Source organism: Thermochaetoides thermophila, assembly GCF_000221225.1.
Source record: "Thermochaetoides thermophila DSM 1495 unplaced genomic scaffold scf7180000011816, whole genome shotgun sequence".
Taxonomy (NCBI): domain Eukaryota; kingdom Fungi; phylum Ascomycota; class Sordariomycetes; order Sordariales; family Chaetomiaceae; genus Thermochaetoides; species Thermochaetoides thermophila.
Window position 1 is genome coordinate 357,850 of NW_006383032.1, and position 16,791 is coordinate 374,640.

General features: G+C 52.9%; 6 protein-coding genes across 6 annotated transcripts; 3 read left to right on the forward strand and 3 right to left on the reverse strand.

Moving 5' to 3' along the window:
- Positions 1-704: 704 nt before the first annotated feature.
- Positions 705-2,271, forward strand: CTHT_0022000 (uncharacterized protein; the record flags this gene model as incomplete). Its single annotated transcript, XM_006692606.1, has 4 exons — positions 705-974; positions 1,031-1,777; positions 1,829-1,970; positions 2,258-2,271. 4 exons carry the CDS (start codon positions 705-707, stop codon positions 2,269-2,271), a joined length of 1,173 nt encoding a protein of 390 aa, XP_006692669.1.
- A 1,549-nt stretch (positions 2,272-3,820) lies between these two features.
- CTHT_0022010 (uncharacterized protein) lies at positions 3,821-5,137 on the forward strand (the record flags this gene model as incomplete). The annotated part of the gene is made up of 1 exon (XM_006692607.1): positions 3,821-5,137. One exon carries the CDS (start codon positions 3,821-3,823, stop codon positions 5,135-5,137), a length of 1,317 nt encoding a protein of 438 aa, XP_006692670.1.
- Positions 5,138-5,661: 524 nt separating this feature from the next.
- On the reverse strand, positions 5,662-6,714 carry CTHT_0022020 (uncharacterized protein; the record flags this gene model as incomplete). Its single annotated transcript, XM_006692608.1, has 4 exons — positions 5,662-6,215; positions 6,280-6,311; positions 6,374-6,488; positions 6,555-6,714. The coding sequence occupies 4 exons, from the start codon at positions 6,712-6,714 to the stop codon at positions 5,662-5,664; spliced, it is 861 nt and encodes a 286-aa protein (XP_006692671.1).
- Positions 6,715-7,600: 886 nt separating this feature from the next.
- Positions 7,601-10,113, reverse strand: CTHT_0022030 (palmitoyltransferase-like protein; the record flags this gene model as incomplete). Its single annotated transcript, XM_006692609.1, has 6 exons — positions 7,601-8,307; positions 8,360-8,472; positions 8,537-8,792; positions 8,850-8,940; positions 8,992-9,801; positions 9,862-10,113. The coding sequence occupies 6 exons, from the start codon at positions 10,111-10,113 to the stop codon at positions 7,601-7,603; spliced, it is 2,229 nt and encodes a 742-aa protein (XP_006692672.1).
- A 1,881-nt stretch (positions 10,114-11,994) lies between these two features.
- On the forward strand, positions 11,995-13,035 carry CTHT_0022040 (putative signal recognition particle protein; the record flags this gene model as incomplete). Its single annotated transcript, XM_006692610.1, has 1 exon — positions 11,995-13,035. The coding sequence occupies one exon, from the start codon at positions 11,995-11,997 to the stop codon at positions 13,033-13,035; it is 1,041 nt and encodes a 346-aa protein (XP_006692673.1).
- Positions 13,036-13,378: 343 nt separating this feature from the next.
- CTHT_0022050 (cystathionine beta-synthase-like protein) lies at positions 13,379-15,030 on the reverse strand (the record flags this gene model as incomplete). Its single annotated transcript, XM_006692611.1, has 2 exons — positions 13,379-14,693; positions 14,747-15,030. 2 exons carry the CDS (start codon positions 15,028-15,030, stop codon positions 13,379-13,381), a joined length of 1,599 nt encoding a protein of 532 aa, XP_006692674.1.
- Between the last annotated feature and the right edge of the window lie 1,761 nt (positions 15,031-16,791).

Genomic DNA, 16,791 nt, shown 5'->3' on the forward strand with positions numbered 1-16,791 from the left:
AGTGGCTATGTTGGGTTCGACCTACGGGGTAAGACTTTGTTTCTAAGGTCTACAGATTATTACCTCTTGCCTAGTACTTGGGACTAATTGCACGAGGTAGATACCCCCCGTCGCCATTGCTGCAATAGGGGTGCGCTCTATGACATACGTTGCCATCCTTTGTTTGGACTTTGCGGTTCGGTTCGATGCCGAAGCCGCCAATCCCTAGCATTTGCGGCTTGAACCCTAACCCCTGGGATTCACCAAGTCTTGTTCAAGTCACGTGCACTCAAGATCTGAGAGTAGGCTTGGGCTTTAGTGGTGCCTTGAGCTTCATTTACCAGCTCTCGGTTCGAAGGCAGCAGCAAAGGCTAGAAATTCTCACCACTACCATCCATTGTAATCTCCAGGTTGCGAATCAATTTTCCAGTGGACACAACTATCTCTTTGCAACCTATCCCCTCCATTGCAACGCAATTACTGAAAGATTACCGAAAGATACTCAGCTCACAGTGTCGGTTTCTCACTCTGAACTGCTGTAATATTCCCCAAGCCCTTTGCCTGATTGCGGCTTCGATTGATCCGCTTGTCAACAGTCAGGCTTGTCGCTGGCCACCACACTAGTCTCGTTAGTCCACTCGCTTGCAGCCGCCATCCTCCCTCGTCCCCCCTATCTTATCATCCAGCATTGTTTGCTTTTTTTCAGGCCCATATAATTCATCAAGATGAATTCGAACGGGTATGACGGTTATGACAGACAATATAGCGAGCTGGAAGGGCTCGATCCAAGTTATATCACCACATACCAAGCATGGGGCAAAGCAGCCACAGAGCTATACCGCTTAGAGAACGAGATGGCACAGAAGTACGAAGAGTTGGTCCGCAAATATTCTGAGAAATGCGCCGAATGTGAGCGAGAGAAGCGTACAGCAATGGTGTGGGAAAAAGAGCAGCGTATGACGTTGAAAGAGCTACAGACTCTTAAAGCTTCTATTGTATGTCCGAAGAAACCCGTTTGACGCGTTGCCGATTCTGGCTGACTTGCAGCAAGGAATCCACATCCTTTGCATTTGTCGTTATTGATGGAGATGGCGCCGTCTTCCGTGAGGACCTTATCGCTAAGGGCGAAGAAGGAGGTGGAGAGGCTGCTCACATCCTCAATAAGCAGCTTAAGGAGTATTTCCAACAGCACCCCCAATTCTCAGGAATCGACACCATTTTTGTTCAGGTTGTCCTTAGCGTTGAAGGCCTGTCGCGGGCCCTTCATGCTTCGGGTACTTTACCCATCAGCGACTATGCCGCTTTGACCAAATTTGGTCGTGGCTTCTGCCGAGCCCAACCGTTATTCTCCTTTATTGATGTCGGGTACGGCAAAGAACAGGCCGACCATAAGGTTCGAAAGGTTTTTGAGGTCATGGAAAAGAATGTCCAATGCAAGTGTCTTATTTTGGGAGGTTGCCACGATAATGGCTATGCCACTTTTCTGGAGTCATTTCGCGGCAATGACAAGATCTGCCTGCTTGAAACAACCCCTCCCGCCTCAGACTTTTGGAAGTTTACTTTCAACCGCGTATATTTCCCTGAAGTTTTTCGTTCTGAGCCCCTTCCGTCCAAGCAGACCATCCCTTCTGGCTTCTCCTCCACTGCTTCATTGGCACCACATCATAGCAGCTCTACAAGTTCGTCGTCGTCGCTCAACAGCCCGGCACTCACCGGTTCTCCAAAGCCTTCTGTGGCGACTCAGGTCGTTTCCGCAAGCAAGTCCGAGGCGCAGCCCAGCAGTTGGGCTGCTGTGACTGTAAGCAGGACCCCTACTACGGGACCGCTTACTATCAATATCGCAACACAGAAGAGAACTTCCGCACAGCGTGCTTTCATGCAGCTCAACAAAGATGATCAGCGTGTCGATGTTCCCCTGCCCAAGGCCGACTACAATGCTGTCAAGTCTTTAGACGAGCGAAGCAAGATTAATGGCGCTAACTTTTGCAATCGTTTTCATCTTTCAAACAGTTGCAAAAACGGCGCCAATTGCAATTTTATTCACGGGGAGCGACTTAACCTAGCCGAGTTATTGGCGCTTCGCCATAAAACCCGCAATCTAGTTTGCAGCACTGGACATCAGTGTCGCGAGATTTCATGTAACTTGGGCCATCATTGCGCCAACCCAAATAACTGCCCATATGGTAACAATTGTCGATTTGTGGAAATGCACCACATGAACATTGTGAGTACATCTTGATGTTGTCATTTGAGACACTGACGCTAACCCATCTTCCAGACACCTACCATTAGAATCTATGAGGACGGTACTCGAGAGGTTATCAGGACCGGATCGACATACTGATCGACTAAGTTCATCGCATGTCAAGATGCTACTGTCTAGCTTTATAGGTATATGTTAGCTTTGAAGTCCACCCATCCTTGCCTATGATTCCGGTCACCGGAGACATTGTCGAGGTGCCAGGGTTTTCCGAGGAAGCTTATTATGTAGTGAGCGCAGAAAGGAGGAACAGACGAAATGTTCACTGTTTTTTTATAAAAATTTGAGAGCAAAGTGGCAACGACCCATGTAATTTAGCGACGTAAAACTTGTGCGTTGAGATTGATTTCTGGAGAATGTACGTATGGGAGTGGTGGAGAGGTCTGCCAGCCGTAGCACCTTTGGGGTTTTGGGAAATCTGTCACCAGTGCGTTCTTAGTTTCTTGTTGTTGAGTTAAGTTTCACTTTCAATCGGGGCGGTGTCGAAAACCAATAATAGATGCGGAGCAAGCTTCAGCGAGGAGACGCACATACGGCATCAGCAAATCAGCCAAATGAAGCCTTTGCTGCTGAAGACGAGGGACATGACCAGAGTCAGCCATACAGGTTTTCACATGTCAGGGAAAAAAAAGCATATCAACCTCAGAATTGGTAACCGTCTTGATCATCTTCCGTCCCAACTTTTTTTTCGCTCGTTGCCCCTAGTGATGGAGGTTTTGGCAGACTCAGGGGTCAACCTGATGCTGCTATGGGTCCATGACACTCAGCCACAGGTTGCCAACGTGAGCGAAAATAGGTATACAATGCAAGGTAGGATCTCCGATTGCGCCATGGACTACTTACAGGCAAGATCAGTGCAATTGGTAAGCCACGATTGATGTTCGCAAGGAATGTGAGATTGGAGCCCCTGATTCACCTCCCTGGTTTCGCAGGGGTTCCCTTAAACATGCTCAATGCGTTAAGCTATGGAAACTTGGAACTCTGAAAGACATTGAAGGTGTGAAACATTTCTAATTTCCATAAAACTATCTAGGCCATTTGATCTTTGCCATGGGAAGGGTTCGAAGGAAGATGATGGCAGAAAGGATGTTCAATGAAACCGCACTGCCCTTCTTTTTTTTTTTTGAAAAAAAAATCAAAAGGTCGCCTACAATCTTGGTCAATGTGATTTCAGGTAAATATGACATGGATGCAGAGGACCGTGACAAAATGCCTGCAGTTTTATTTGGTTATTATAGGGAAAATTGCGCGATTGATTCATTCATGATGCAGAGTACCCTGATCGTCTGAACTCGCTTTACAATAGTCAAATTCAGGCGCCCTTGGATTATCTAAAAATGCAGGATTAATGATCCTATAGAATGTTTCTGTCCAAAAAGACGACCGTCTCCCCTAACGGTTGTAAACAAGGCGTTGCCAGGACGACGCAGGGTGATTAAAGTTAAGGGCGCAGGAGACGAACAGGGTCATAAGTAGAGATTCTCTTCGGCATTCGTTCCTGGTCTATCTTTCAAGCATATGGTTACGAGAGCTCTCAAGCAAATCTCCAAAGTGCTTATACAAACTTTCTGTGCACACTAAATGGCCACCCTCAGTTTCACTCTTTCTATCGTCCACGTCTTCACGGCCTGGACAATCGGCGAGAACCGCCAGATAACCTGCGGTCGGGGCAACCAGGTCGAGAAGCCCGCGCTGCCAACTCTTTATCGCCGGGCCAGTCCCCTGAAGGGGCTGGCCGCCGTCATTCTGGCGGCGGCCTGCGCGGCCTCCTTCACCCAGGCAGAGGCCGCGCCCGTCCCCGCCAAAACTTCGGCTGTCTTTGACGGCCCGCCTTTCGCTCCGGACACACTTGGCCTGGAGCCGCGCGGTCCCGCCGCCTGGGACCGCGCGCTTTGGACGCAAACGGCTCCCGTCGGCGACCCGTCCAAGGGTCAGCCGTTCACCATCGTCGGCAGACCCGGGGCGACAGTTCGCCACCTCCGCGTTTTCCGAGACGCGAAGGACAAATACCTTCGCGGAATTCGCGTCACCTTTACCGACGACACCGAAATGGTCGCCGGCGTCGAACTTTCACAGTCTAACGACTTCGACTTCGGCGACGAGGACGCCGTCAGGCGCATGACGCTTTGGGCCTGGACCAACAAGAAGGGGGATCGGGGTCGGGTAGGCCACATTCGGTTCGAGACCGACAAAGCATCCTTCGATTACGGCATGGGTAACCTCGACTCCAAGAGAAGTTACCCTGTCAACGTCGGTTCCGGCAAACTCATCGGCTTCATTGGCCGTGCCAGTGATGGTCTTGACCTTCTCATCCCGGTCTTCCTCAAACCTATCTCCCGATCAGTCATCGACCAAGTCGAACTCGAACCATACAGCCCAACCCAGGGTCTCAAACTCTCGACCCTCGACACTGGCATGGCTCGGTGGAGCGGTTCTCCGTACACCGCCCACCTCTCCGGATCGACCTCACAAACCGACTCCGTCTCCTGGACTCTCGGCTACACTCGCTCCGTCTCCGTCGGCGCCTCGATCAAATGGAAATTCATGGATATCTTCGAAGCAGAGGCTCATGCTGAGTGGGGACGCTCCGAAACGCGCTCCTCCAGCCTGTCAGAATCCACGACGCGCTCACTCACATGGGCCATAGATCACCCAGTCAACGGCCCAGATGACGAAGCTATCTGCTTTGCCCAAGTCTGGGTTGGTGATCTTGACCTCCACTGGACTGGCATCCAAACCATCGAAACCAAAGATGGCACTGTCGGGTCCTTCCCAGTGTCTGGGACCATGCGCCGAGTCGCACGTGGTCACGTCATCAAGAGCTGCTCGCCTGTCAAGTCAATCTCCTCAGGCCAGCTTGCCACCCTTAAGGACTCGGCGCGTGTCATGACCGCCTAAACAACCCAGCCAAACATAACAACTCAAACCAAACACACCGCTACGCCTAGTACTTTTGTTTGGTTCGCGCCTAGGGTCGAGAATTGTTCTTGATTTCGTGCATTGGGTGTATGTTGCTGCTGCATTCGTACTGGCTTGGTGCATTTAGAGCACGGCTTTCTCAACTACACAGCCGAACAACATTTCAAACACTCAATAGAACACCTCGATAGCAACCTCAAACGCACACACACTCAAATACATACCCAACTCAATGCAACACTTATTCAACCCTCCTGACTCTTCAGACTCTTTACTCTGCGCCTGGTTATGATCAATATATAGTGTATGCCTCTATCCAAGGAAACCCAAGAAGTTGTTTGTTTACATCGATCACTCAGGGCAACATGTACTTCGATAACAGCATGTCGAGAACCCTGGTCAGCCTAACCACTGTTCAAACAACACACGCCTTTCCATGCTTTGACAATCTCATCCATCTCCCTTCCATTTCACGACGTCCACACGCCCCCGACCGGCCCCATTTACTTCCTCCCCACAACAAACCGATCAAACCACCTAACCGCCTGCAAAAATGCCTCTTCCTTCCCATACTTCTCCTCCTCCACACTGACGTTCGCCCTCACTGCGAACCCATGTACCGTGCCCGAGTACACCACCGTCTGATAACTCTGTCCCGTCTGCAGCAACAACGCCTCAATTTCGTGCCTTCTCTCGGGCAGCAACAGCTCATCATACTCCGCGGTGGCCACCGAAACGGGACCTTCGATCGCGAGGATTTCGTCGTCACCTAAGAGAGAGGGATGCGCCGCGTATGCGACATCTGCGATCTTCGTGCCGTTGAATGTCGGTGTGGAGAGGACTCGGAAAGCATACCGGCCGCCGAAGCAGTAACCTGTGGCGGCGATGCGGGGAATTTTCAGTTTAGTCCGGATGTAGGACGCGGTTTTGGCGATGATGGGGTCCGTGGCGAAGGGCTCGTGGCGGGCGAGGAACTCGGGGATGTCGAACCCTGGAACGAACCCGTTGATGTCGTAGGGCGCGGGTTTCCCATCGAAGAGGTCGGGGACGACGGTTACTGGAGGGGGGTTAGTTTGGTCTGTTGTGAGCATACTAATAATAAAGGACGAGGGGGAACGTACCGTAGCCGGCATTGGCAAAACTATCGGCTAGGCTAAATAGGGGTCATTGTTTAGCATGTAGTGGAGACTTCCAGCGCGCAAGTCGGCAACTCACAGCTTGTTCTCGACATGATCGAGGCCAAAGACATCACTCAGGTACAGGACGGCAGTGTCCTTGCGCGCCTTGGCTCGCGGGTTATGTTTCTCAGGCTCAGAGATGTAGATGGTGACTGGAGTCGAGCTCAGTCAATTTTCAAATGTCCAGTGCAGGTTATACCTTTCCTAAGGACACTTACTCCCTTCATGCTTGACCTCCTTCCCCTTCGGCTTCCCCGAATGAACGACGAATGACCCGTCAGCAGGGCAGCCGGCAGAACCTTGTCCATGAAGAGCACTTGCGACTGCCCCTCCAAGGAGAAACAGGCAGGCAGAGAAGACCGACGAAGTCAAGCGCATCGTATCAGACAAATTTGCGTTGCTTTTCCCGCTGGCTAATGGCTACTAACACCACGGAAGCCACCCAAAGTCGAAAAGAGGTTGACGAGCAAGATCCCAGGCTACCGTGAGAGGATGTCGAACGCTCTACCATTATATACCTCTCCTCAATGGCCTCCCAACCTCGCATCGTCGCCAACGTAACCCTCCCGTCGGTCAACATCCCGTATCTTCCACCTCCCCGCCTGCAGGTCCCATGGTTCCCGTCCCTTGGCATTCATATCGAAAAGCTTGGCAATAATTATGCTTGCGTCGGGCCGGCGGCGGCAAGCGAGGGAGGAAGAACAGGTGGAAGGGAATGTCACCGTTCGCGGATGAGGTTCCGATCAAAAGCTTTCATCAAGCAGGATTCGTTGAAGCTCTCTCATCGAACTTCGAACACATCGAGCCCGGCTAACGTGGACGGCACTCGCACAAAATACGTGCGGGGCTCCAAAAATATGGATGATTGAGCACCTGCAGCCGGGCTCGGCTAAATCTCCCAGAATCTGGGGTTCTGATGCGATGTTGCTTGACAATTAATACAGCCATGGCAACATAGAGAACCACATACTGCTATGCTACAGGGGGTGTTGCTGACGTGAGCGCCAGCTCTGGGCAGCACCCAGGGCGTTGCGTGCAGGCAGACAATCTTTTGCTGTTAAGGGCCGAGAAACAGACAGGACCAATCACATCAAGAGCCAGCCGAAACCTAAACCGAACATCGACTTCATGATCATCGTCATCATTATTAAACCCCGGTACGTATCATATCTCGCGCATGTACTCTAGGTAGTTGAAGAACAAAATCCCTTCCCATCAAAACGTACCGCCCACCGAAAACTACTAGGTAACACCCCAAACACAATCAAACCTCTTCTTGCACAGGAACCCTCTCATAACCCCCTCTTTCCCTCGTCCGCCCCCTCAACACCTCCGTCACAACAGGGGCCTCATATATTTCGGTATAATTCACCGGCTCCCCGCCCAATACCGCAGCACCGTTCTCCCTCCTCCCAAAGATCGGCGCCGGGTCACACCAAAAGTCTTTACAATTTTGAACGCACCCCCTGTTGTAAGGGTTCTTGCGCCTCTTATTCTTCGCGCGAAGCGAGCCTGCTGCGCTGCGGCCTGTTGCTGTCTCGATGAAGGTGTCAATTCCTAATAGACGGGACCAGTGTTTGAGGAAACCGCCGTGGCGGTGGCCGTGGCGGTGGCCGTGGCGGTGGCCGTGGCGATGGCCGTGCGGGCCGGTGAGGGCGCTGGGGCCAGCTTCGGATTCGGAAGAAGAAGAGGCTTGCTGGGACGGGTCGAGCGGGATACCGGTTGAGGTGAAGGCCGAGGAGAAATAAGTTGGGGAGCGATGGCCACCGATGCCGTACATGTTTTCGTAGGTTGTCATGGCGCGGGAGACTTGTATGAATTGTACGAAGAGGAGCATCGAGACCCAGGTAAGTTGGATAGAAGCCCAGATGGCGAGGAGGAGGGTGTAGGCGTCGGCATTGACGATGCGGCAGAGGAAGGGGGAGAGGAGGTTGCAATCTTCGGAGGCATTAGGAATAACACTAGAGAAGTCTGAGATGGGCTGTTAGCAGGTGAGAGCAGATAGGTTTGATAGTAGACATACATATATAGACAAGGTAGTCAAAGCAAAGGACACCGAGGGTAAGACTAATTAGGTAAATGAAGAAGTGGCGATGGTTGTTGACACCGATGCAATTGTAGACCCATGGACAATGGCTGCAAGAAAAAAAAATATGTTAGCATGATGATGCCTAAGGAATTTTCAAGGGAGACGACATACTGATCATGCTTTGCGACGCAACGCTGACACCTACGGCAGTGCTTGCTTCGCAGAGGAGTCCTGATCATGCAGTGCACGCAAAAGTTCGCCTCGTCGTACTTCCACTGACTGATCAGCTCGTCGATGACGGCCTTCTGCTCAGCAATGCCATTCAGCTTGGGTACGAAGCCAGGATCATCAACCATCGATCTGACATAGAAAAAGGCTGTGGAGCCAAACAAGGTAGCGAAAACGAAGTTCCAAAGCCAAGTGCCGTCTGGAGTTTCAGTCAGCTTTTAGGACAATGCTGGCAAATCAAATTAAACGTGCTTACCCTCTCCAGAGGAGGTAGTTGGCAGCAGGGTGAAGAACCAGTTCAAGCCAACCAGAGTGAAAGACCCAGCGAAGATGCCAGTCATCCATGGCTACAGACGAGTCAGTATAGGCAAGAGCCTTGAAGAGGACGCGGAGCATACCGTCTTCTCAAATTGTCTCATATCCGGCGGCGCATACGCCAGCATCTGCTGGCCTACCCATATGATAGTGTACGCGGCTATCAACCCAATGGGTATCCCCGCGTACACTGGCATCCCCGCAAAGATGACCAACACCATCCACACCAGCACAAACGGCCACAGGAAGAAGAACTTCGTCGTAAACGCCCTCCTGTCCTTCAAGAGGTAACTCGCCCCAGGCCAGCTGGGAACCATCGGATTCCCATCCTCATCATACCCGCACTCGAAGAGCGCTTTATGCCAGGCCGCAACAGTGTTCAGCTCCCTCGCCGTAATAGCTGGCGTCTTCCCCGTGCTTGTCTTCGCGAACCGGTCCGCGCCATACTCAATCAGCTTCTGGATACACCCCGCATTGCCCTTGACTAGCGCCCAGTGTAGTGCGGTAAACCCTTGCTCGTCGGTGTGATGCACGCTGGCGCCCCAACGCAAGAAGACGTCCACACAGGCGGGGTAGCCCTTGTAGGCGGCCCACATCAAGCTGGTGTGGCCGTAAGCGTCGACCACGTCCACGGGGATGCCTTGGTGCAGCAGGAGGATGATCAGGAGCAGGTTGCCATTGAAGGTGCTGATGTGTAGGGTGTTGTAGCCTTGGCCGTCGGTGATGAGTGGGTCGGCGCCGTGCTGGAGGAGAAGGTGAACGGTGTAGTAGTGGCAGCGCTGCGCAGCCCATTGGAGGGGAGTGGCCTTGCTCTCGCCACCCTTCTTGTTTACTGGAGCGCCGCGCTCGATTAGGAACTTGCACATCGCATATTGGTTGTTGATGGCAGCCCACTTTCAAAGAGTCAGAGTCAGCTGGCTGTTTCCCTACTCAATATTAAAAGTCCAACATACATGTAGAGGGGTGATCCCCTCGTCGTCGTGGTAGGTCGCATCATAATCGCCCGTCGCAAACAATTTCTCCATGCCAGCTATGTCGCCCACACGGGCCATGTGCATGATGTCGTTCTGCGGCGGGTCATTGGGCAAGTTCCCGAGCTCGACCTCATTGTTCAGCTTCGGCGTCGCGGTATCCGACTTCGAGGGCGGCTGCGTGGGAGCGCCGTTGGCGCGGGGTGACCCTGGTGAGTCGTGCTGTTGGGGCATGACGACGTCGTAGACAGAAGGCGAGAGAGTAGCTCTAGAATCTCGCGTTGCACGACTGTATTTTCTGGACGGTGGTTCGAAGGATTGTACTGCTTAAGACGTGGAAAAAGACGGGAGAATCAGCAGATCTATTCTTGAAAAACCGCTTGTACCATGGCGCAAGGTACGGTACGTCCTCGAAGGCGAAGAGCACGCTCGACAGCACAAGCGGAGCAAAAAGAAGTGGAACGAACTGGCTGATTGTAAATTGAATGCTGCAAACTATCGGCCTTTGCTGGCGCCAGACGGGTCGGGTTCTGGCTGCGAGGCTCCAGGACAGAGGGCCAGACAGCCAGGCTTCCGCAGCGGCCAGTTTTTCAGGGAAGAGGCCGGTGAGATTTCTTGGGTCATCCACATCTAAATCCACCGCGGTCAACCGCCAAGCGAGGTGGTACGAAGCGAGGCTGAGCCGATGCATGCAGCATCTGATTCGTCAGTTAGGCTGCCCCACGCTGCGGCCGAGGCGGTACTAGAGACACGGCGTAATACACAACCTCTCGACTCTCTCAGGTCGAATATGCATCTCTTTCTCAACCTTTAACTTGATTCTTTAACATATAAAATATATATACGGACTGCAAAAAAAAAACCGAAAATACCCAGTCATTTTGTCCTTTTACTGGCTTTCGTTCCTGACAGGTACTTGTGGCGCAGTTTTTTGTAACGGTACGGTATAGAGGTCAGTTCATTTGCAGTATCACAGTTTCCAACTTCGAGAAGCAACATAAGCTACCATCGTCCAAAAACTCTCGAGGTCAGAGTTCAGTCATGGGGTTCAGAAGATTCCGATATGTTATTTAAGTTTTCTCAAGAAGGACTAGTAGCTGTATTTTCCTGTTTATTTCATAACTTCCATGACTCTACCGACCAGACTTGCAGCTCCATCTTTCAACGGACTTCATGGTAGTAGTGATGATTTCCTGGCTAGCGAGCAGTTGGAAGAACTGCCATTTGTCTTCATGTGCAAACTTAACAACAGATGTGATATTCCCTTAGTGTCAGATCTGGAAACAATATTCATTTCCTTCTTTTAAAGGGCAATGTGTCATAAAAATACGACATGCAGGCTGCATCTCATGCTGTTCATCCAGTAGGACCAGAGCGAGAGCACTAGTCCATTGGGAGCGTTGCGACGAACTGCTAGAAAGTAAGAAGAGACTCGGCATAATGTTCATATGCCAACATTCCAACAATTTGGATCAAGTAAGGGACGTCGGACAACGGCACTGAAGAACCTTGGGCTCGGGTGCCCCCACCACTTTTTGGTGGGCCCTCGGGAGCTCTGTCTTCCGGTCAGCAACACCTCCACCAACATCGTGCTTTTCTTCCACAGTCATGCGGGCTTATGAGAAACGACCCTAGATACTGTGTCATCACGAGTCTTGCTTGTAGAGTTTATGATAGAATTAATATTGAATTTTTTCGGAAGATGATATGAGGACCAACCACTTGCAATAAAATGATTCGCTTCCTGCGCCGTTCTGCAGGGTTGTCGTGCGTTGCATCCTGCAAGGAGCTTCTGCCGCTGCAAGGCTGAGGGCGGTGCCCACTCTCCCACAACAAAAGCCTGGCTCAGACCTGTCGCAACGTGTCCACCGCCAACCCTCCGCTCGACCAAGACGTCGGTCGACAATGACCCCATAGAGCCACGGCCCGGATCTTCTGCTATCCGACGACCGAGCGTCCAGCCCAACGAAACTGAGTACAAGAATGTCGCGTTGACCTACGACGCGACGTGAGAAAAAAGAATTCAAGCAGCGCAGGCAGCCCCTCCTGTCTCCCACAGCTCCTCCTCTCCCCTTCCCGGCTAGCAGGATACCATCAACGGCCAGCACAGCCAAAATGATTACCCTCGAAGACCTCAAAAACTTCTTCGAGATGGCGCTGAAGCCATCGCCCCTCGTCTTCAAGATTGGCTTCGCCATCGTCCTGCTGGTGCCTTTCATCCTGCACCTCATCTTCTCCGCAACCACCCAGTACACGACACTCCCGTCCGTCCTGCTCATCGGCCCGTCCGGCGCCGGCAAGACAGCGCTCCTCACCCTCTTCGAGCGCGGTCCCCTCCTCAACCCTGACGGAACCTCCGTCGGCGCAGCAGACCTCAAGAATCCCTACCGCAAGCCTATCGTCACGTCACCCGTTGCCCAGACGCACACCTCGCAAGTCCCTACCTCCGTCGAGCTCGCCGTTGGCGCCAATGAGGATGGCACTCCCACATCTTACAAAGTGGACCTCGATGCAGCGGGCGCAACAGCCCGCAAGTTCCTGCTGATCGACACACCGGGGCATCCCAAACTCCGCGGGACGACCCTTCAGCACCTGCTCAACCCTTCCCCCTCGCTAACCATCATCCCGACCAACGCCCCCAACAAAAAGACCTCGACCGACTCACACTCCGACCCGTACAAGTCCAAGCTCAAGGCCGTCATATTCCTGCTCGACGCAGCCGCCCTCGCTGACAGCGACGGCGACTACCTGTCGCAAACAGCGTCTTACCTCTATGATGTCCTCCTCTCCCTGCAGAAGCGCTTCCATTCCCGAAAGAACAGCCGCGCGCCGTCATCAATCCCCGTCCTTATTGCGGCTAATAAGCAGGATTTGTTCACTGCGGTACCTGCGTCGCTGGTGAAGAGCCGGTTGGAGCATGAGCTGGGCCGGATCAGGAAGACTAGGCAGAAGGGCTTGCTTGAGGCGAGCGTCACGAGTGAGGATGAGATTCGAGCGGATGACGAGGAGGGATGGCTTGGGGCTGTGGGAAGCAAAGAGTTCAAGTTTGAGGAGATGATGGAGTTTGATATGGAGGTTGAGGTCATGGGGGGCAATGTGATCGGGGATGGACCGGGAGCTGAGAGGTGGTGGAGGTGGATTGGGGAGAGGATTTAGGAGAGGGAGATTACAAACACGGGAGGGATTAGAAATGGGAAATTAGTAATGAAGATATACTTTGATAATGATATTTCATTTGAATATATGTCTAGCAGTGAAGGGTATAAAAATTTGATACAGGACGCCTTCTCACTGACGCCCATTATCACGGGTTGAGCCCGATCTATGTCGCTATCCAATGCACGTTGAGCCTCCCAATGCAACCATAGATGTTGAGTCTCGGTTTTTCCCACGCCATTTAGGTAGTTAGTCGATCAAACAAAGAAAAATCTACAAACTCCCAAAATCCTTTCCCTCCCCCCCCCCTCTCCCCCGCCGCCCTTTTACCCCCAACCCTCTCTTACTCGGACTTCTGCCTGACCATCCAAGTCAACAAATCCACCTTCGTCACAACCGCCACCGGCTTCAGCCCCGTCCCATCCTCTTTCTTCTCCGTCACCACAGCCGCACTGTTCCACTCTAAGAACCTGCTCAGCGCTGAAAGCGGAGTATCCATCGTGATCTCCACAAACTTCCTCTTCTGCGCCTTGCCGCCCTTCGCCTTGGGCTTCAGCTCCGACCCGAAATCTCTCGGGTCGGTGACGACCTCATCAATCCGGCTGAAATCGAACATTACCTCGCTGACTGGGCTCTTGGGGGTTGCCCTGCCGCGAGAGATGTAGCTCAGCAGGTTGCCGAGTGTCACCAGGCCCGCGAGCTTGCCGCCGCCTGGGGTGGGGTGCAAGACGGGAAGTTGGTCGAAGCCCTTGTCACGCATGGTCTCGATTGCCTCGGCGCAGGTGCTAGTTGTGAGGACCGAAGTGACCGGCTTGAGGCGGAGGGAACGAATCGTGGCGCCGCCGTAGGGGTCGTCGGTGGCTGTCGGGGTCGGAACAGAAGAGGAAGTATTCTCGGCGTCGTTGGGGAGCAGACCGTTGGCGGCCAGCCAGTCGTCATCGGCGAACTTGGAGAGGTACGAGCGGATGCTGTCGGGGAGCACGACGACCACGATGTCTCCTTTCTTAAAACCGTAGTCTTTGACTGCGCGGAGCATGGCTGCCATGGCACTGCCCGAGCTACCGCCAACGAGGAGGCCTTCTTCGGCAATGAGACGGCGTGCGAGGGCAAAGGATTCCCGGTCGTCGGTTTTGTACCATTTATCGACGATTTCGCGGTCAAGAACGTCGGGGACAAAGTCGTACCCGATGCCTTCGACCTTGTACGGCTCGTTGGCGTGCTCTTCGTTCAGAGACTCCGGGAGAGCGAGGATCGAGCCCTGAGGGTCAGCCGCGATGATCTTGATGTCCTTGTTGTGCTTCTTCAGGCCGCGCGCGATGCCAGTAATGGTACCGCCTGTACCGGCACCCGCGACGACGGCAGTCACCTTGCCGCCGGTCTGCCGCCAGATCTCCTCGGCAGTGCCGAACTCGTGGGCGAGCGGGTTGTTCGGGTTGGAGTACTGGTCGAGGATGTGGGAATTGGGAATTTCCTTGAGCAGGCGCTTTGCGACACCGATGTGGCTTTCAGGAGAGTCCCAGGCTGCCTGAGTCGGCGTGCGGATGATGGTTGCGCCCAGGGCTCGCAGGACGGAGACTTTCTCGGCGGACATCTTCTCCGGGAGGGTAATGATCGTCTTATAGCCCTTGATAGCGCCGACCAGGGCGAGGCCAATGCCGCTGGAGATGGTCAGTCCGGTCAAACTCTGGGTGTTCAGAACGGAAACACCTACGTGTTGCCGCTGGTAGGCTCAATGAGGGTGTCTCCAGGCTTGATGCGCCCCTCCTTCTCGGCCTCCTCGATCATGCGCAGCGCTATCCTGTCCTTGACGCTGCCGCCGGCGTTAAATAACTCAACCTTGGCGTAGACATCGGCCTCAATGCCAAAGGACTGCGGGATGCGATTAAGCCGCACCAGCGGCGTGTTGCCGATGAGCTCGGTCGCCGACAGCTTGACATCCATCTTCAGCGGCTGGGCTTCGCCGTTTGTTGTGACCTGGCTGTTGAAGGCAGACATGGTGATTGTTGGTAGGGGTGTGTGGCGTGGTATTGGGAAGGGAGATTTGTAATATTTTTTTTCCTAGTGCCTTTGTTTGCCAATGGCGCGGGAGGGGTCAATAGCGGGGCCTGGGCAGTGGACAAGGAGGTCGGTGATAATTGAGCGCAACGGTCACCGGGAAAGGGATGGGGACAAAGTTCAAAACTGGCTCCCGAGGGCCTCCTCGGTCTGTATATGCCCCAATGGCGTGTCTGCCGAGCCAGATGGCGGAATCGCTCACAAGGTGTGACAGATTGGTGGAGACGAAAGCGGCGTGGGATGGAGTGAGATCGACGCCAACGCCAACGCTCGGATGATGCGCCCCACAAGCCGACGGTATGCGCCTGGCCCCACCATCAGGCCCGGGACGCCGGATCCGACCGTTTTTCACGGGGTCCGGCCAGGAAGTGTTGGCGGTGGGATTTGGAGTCCTCGACCATTATTTGCGTCTCTACCAAATCGTACTTTTCTGATTGGGAAAAAGAATGCGCTATCGATTCACGATATACACGATCGCATTCATTAGTCGAATCAACTCTGTAACCCAGATCCAACATCAACCCCGCGTATACATGTCAGATCAGCGTTCTTCCCAAATTTCTGATGCCTCGCCCACTCCAGGTGTCTCTATTTTGCTCGGCGGCACGAGGTTGCGCCACCACCCCACGATGTTGCACATCCCCCATCGGCCACGTGCGGCCATGTTGAGAAACAAAAACTGAAGAGCCTCTCCCATTGGGCAGCAGGATTTAAACTCCCGCATTCCCAGAGCGCAGCCCTTGCCATGACCACTCCACCCAGCGCTAACACCACACAGATCAGTTTTTCAGCCTTGTAAACACACATACGGGAGAGATCACGCACACTACCCATCACCTATTCCCATGAGGGACTGTATGCTCTGACTCGCAGTCATCATGCACTACTGCGGTAAGGTTCCTGTGCATGCGTATGAAGTGTGGTTGTCGTGGAAACTTTGTTTACTTGTATTGACCCCAAAGCCATGATCCGGGCCCCTGATCCTGCGAGCCGTAGAGAACAGACAACAAGTTCTTGATATAAAGTTAACTATTGCCAATTTATCTAAATAACATTTAAGGACTAACGTCTTCAAAAACTTGTTATGGCATCCCGTTTACTTAACCTTCCATTCGGGGGCAAAAGTAAACAAGCTACACTCAGGGTCTCGACGAAATAAAGTACCCGGTAAGATGCAGAGAGTTCTCGATTGGATGCCAAATCATGAATTGAGAGACCCACATCAATGGTGATTATGTTCAGATATCAATGTCCAGATTTACTGTCCTTTGGGGTGCGCACCGGTCGAGTGATATGGCAGTTCAGTTCTACGCTTGGGGGTCATTGGCTCCGGCTGGAATGACAAACTAACCTGAAATGTTCGCTACCCTAGAAGACCATTAAGTTTGATATATCTTGCTCGGTGCTAGTCACTCAGCAATGCCTGATTGATGTGGTGTTCTGGTGTCGGAGTGGTAGCAGTATTCCTTCTGACAGTCGCACTTAGTGATGCCTTCATTTTGCTCCCCCCATCCTGCGGGCGACGGGTAGGGCAGGATGACACGCAAATGAAGATCAATTGACGAGAAAGAGTGAACAAAATGGGCCCAACATCATCAAGAAAAAAAATCCCCGACCTTAGGTTCTATTGGCAACGCGAGGTCGGACCGTACAATAGCAATAACTCCTCACGATGTGGCCTGTGTACGTCTGCATATTGCA